Here is a 1542-nt window from a genome sequence, read left to right on the forward strand (position 1 = left end):
TTTTAAAAATTTGAACATACACAAGTGCCTATTTCCATTTAAGACAAAGATTTTTTTTATATGTTTTATAGTGTGAGACTAAGACTTAATTTTTAGGTAACTGATTAAAATTTTTGTAAGTAATACATGCACCATTGGTAGAATTTAATCAGAAACAACTCAAACTATGAATCATAGGAGGAAATAACCAATAATATGTCTAAATTAACATTTTTCAACATAGTAATTTTTATTTTTTAATCTATAGTCCTCTCCACCTTATTTCTATTTTGAAACATATTTGACTTTATTTTCCCTTTGTCAGGTATTTTGCAATATGGATCTTAATGGGGGAGGTTGGACTGTAATACAGCATCGTGAAGATGGAAGTTTGGATTTCCAAAGAGGCTGGAAAGAATATAAAATGGTAAGATGGAAGAATTTACAGTGGTTTTTGATGATTTATCATGAGGTATCTTCAGCATACTACATAATCAACCTTTGCATTTTGGGGTGTTTTTGAGTTACTTTTAAAATAAAATGATACATTAGTTGCATTATTTTCATTAGATACAAAATACTCATAAATCATTTTCAGTAAATGATTTCCATGTGTGCATCAGAAAGAAAAATGCATTACTGAAATTATTTGGTGAACTCTTGTCTGGATTCATTCTTAGTTGAATAAGGGTGGGGGAAGCTAGAACTCAGACCTGGACTGGATAGGTGAGCCAGGGCAAGGGAAATGTGCAGAGCTACAGGTTGTGGAACAGAGTGGCTAATAGCAATGACCTCACTCACATGGCTGGCAGATTGTTGCTGGCTGTCTACTGGGAGCTCCTACATGTGACCTACCCATGTGGCTAGGCTGGGCTGCTCCCAGTATGGTGACCCAGCATTGTCAGATTTCTTATGTTGCAGTTGGCATCCCCCAAGCACAAAAGTAGTAGCTTTCAAGCCTTTTAAAGTCTCATTAGACCCAAAAATGGCACAGTGTTACTTCCACTGAATTCCATTGGTTATAGTTGATCACAGGGCCAGTCCAGATTCACAGCAAGAGGAGTACACAGAAGTATGAATTGTGACGCATGATTCATTGGGGTCTCCAAAATAATAGCAGACATCATTATCGTCATCATTATCATCATCGTCACTAACATTTTCAAGGCTTAATATGTGTCAGCCCTATGCATAAATTCTTATCTAATTTTTATATCAACCCTAGTAGCTAATTCTATCCACATTTTAAGAGGAAACTGAAATTAGAGAGATAAACTTTTCCAAGATAATATAGTAGATGGTTGAAATAATCCATAATCCAATAGGCATATAGTCAGTGTCTCCAATATTAACCTTAAAATCTGCTAACAGAATGTTGGGCACATTAATAGAGCAAGATCTTTATTTATGGATTAATTCTCATTCTTTTACATCTAAAACTTCTAGATAATTCTTGTGTTGACTTTGTGACAAATTTCTTTCTCAGAAGATAAAGAAAAAGGTGATAGGAATGCTGTACTAGCCTAAGTTCTGTCTGGATATTCTTGTAGACAATGTGTAAAA

At 34.6% G+C, this 1542-nt stretch overlaps 1 protein-coding gene across 1 annotated transcript in view; it reads left to right on the forward strand.

Moving 5' to 3' along the window:
• The window catches only part of ANGPT1 (angiopoietin 1), a 307389-nt gene that overhangs the window by 258315 nt on the left and 47532 nt on the right, over positions 1 to 1542 (forward strand). Inside the window, exon 6 of the mRNA XM_012645300.1 lies at positions 305 to 406. Coding sequence (XP_012500754.1) covers positions 305 to 406 — 102 coding nt within the window. The remainder of the gene's footprint in view (positions 1 to 304; positions 407 to 1542) is intronic.

This window comes from Propithecus coquereli, unplaced genomic scaffold (assembly GCF_000956105.1).
Source record: "Propithecus coquereli isolate 6110/MARCELLA unplaced genomic scaffold, Pcoq_1.0 Scaffold23, whole genome shotgun sequence".
NCBI classification, from domain to species: Eukaryota; Metazoa; Chordata; class Mammalia; order Primates; family Indriidae; genus Propithecus; species Propithecus coquereli.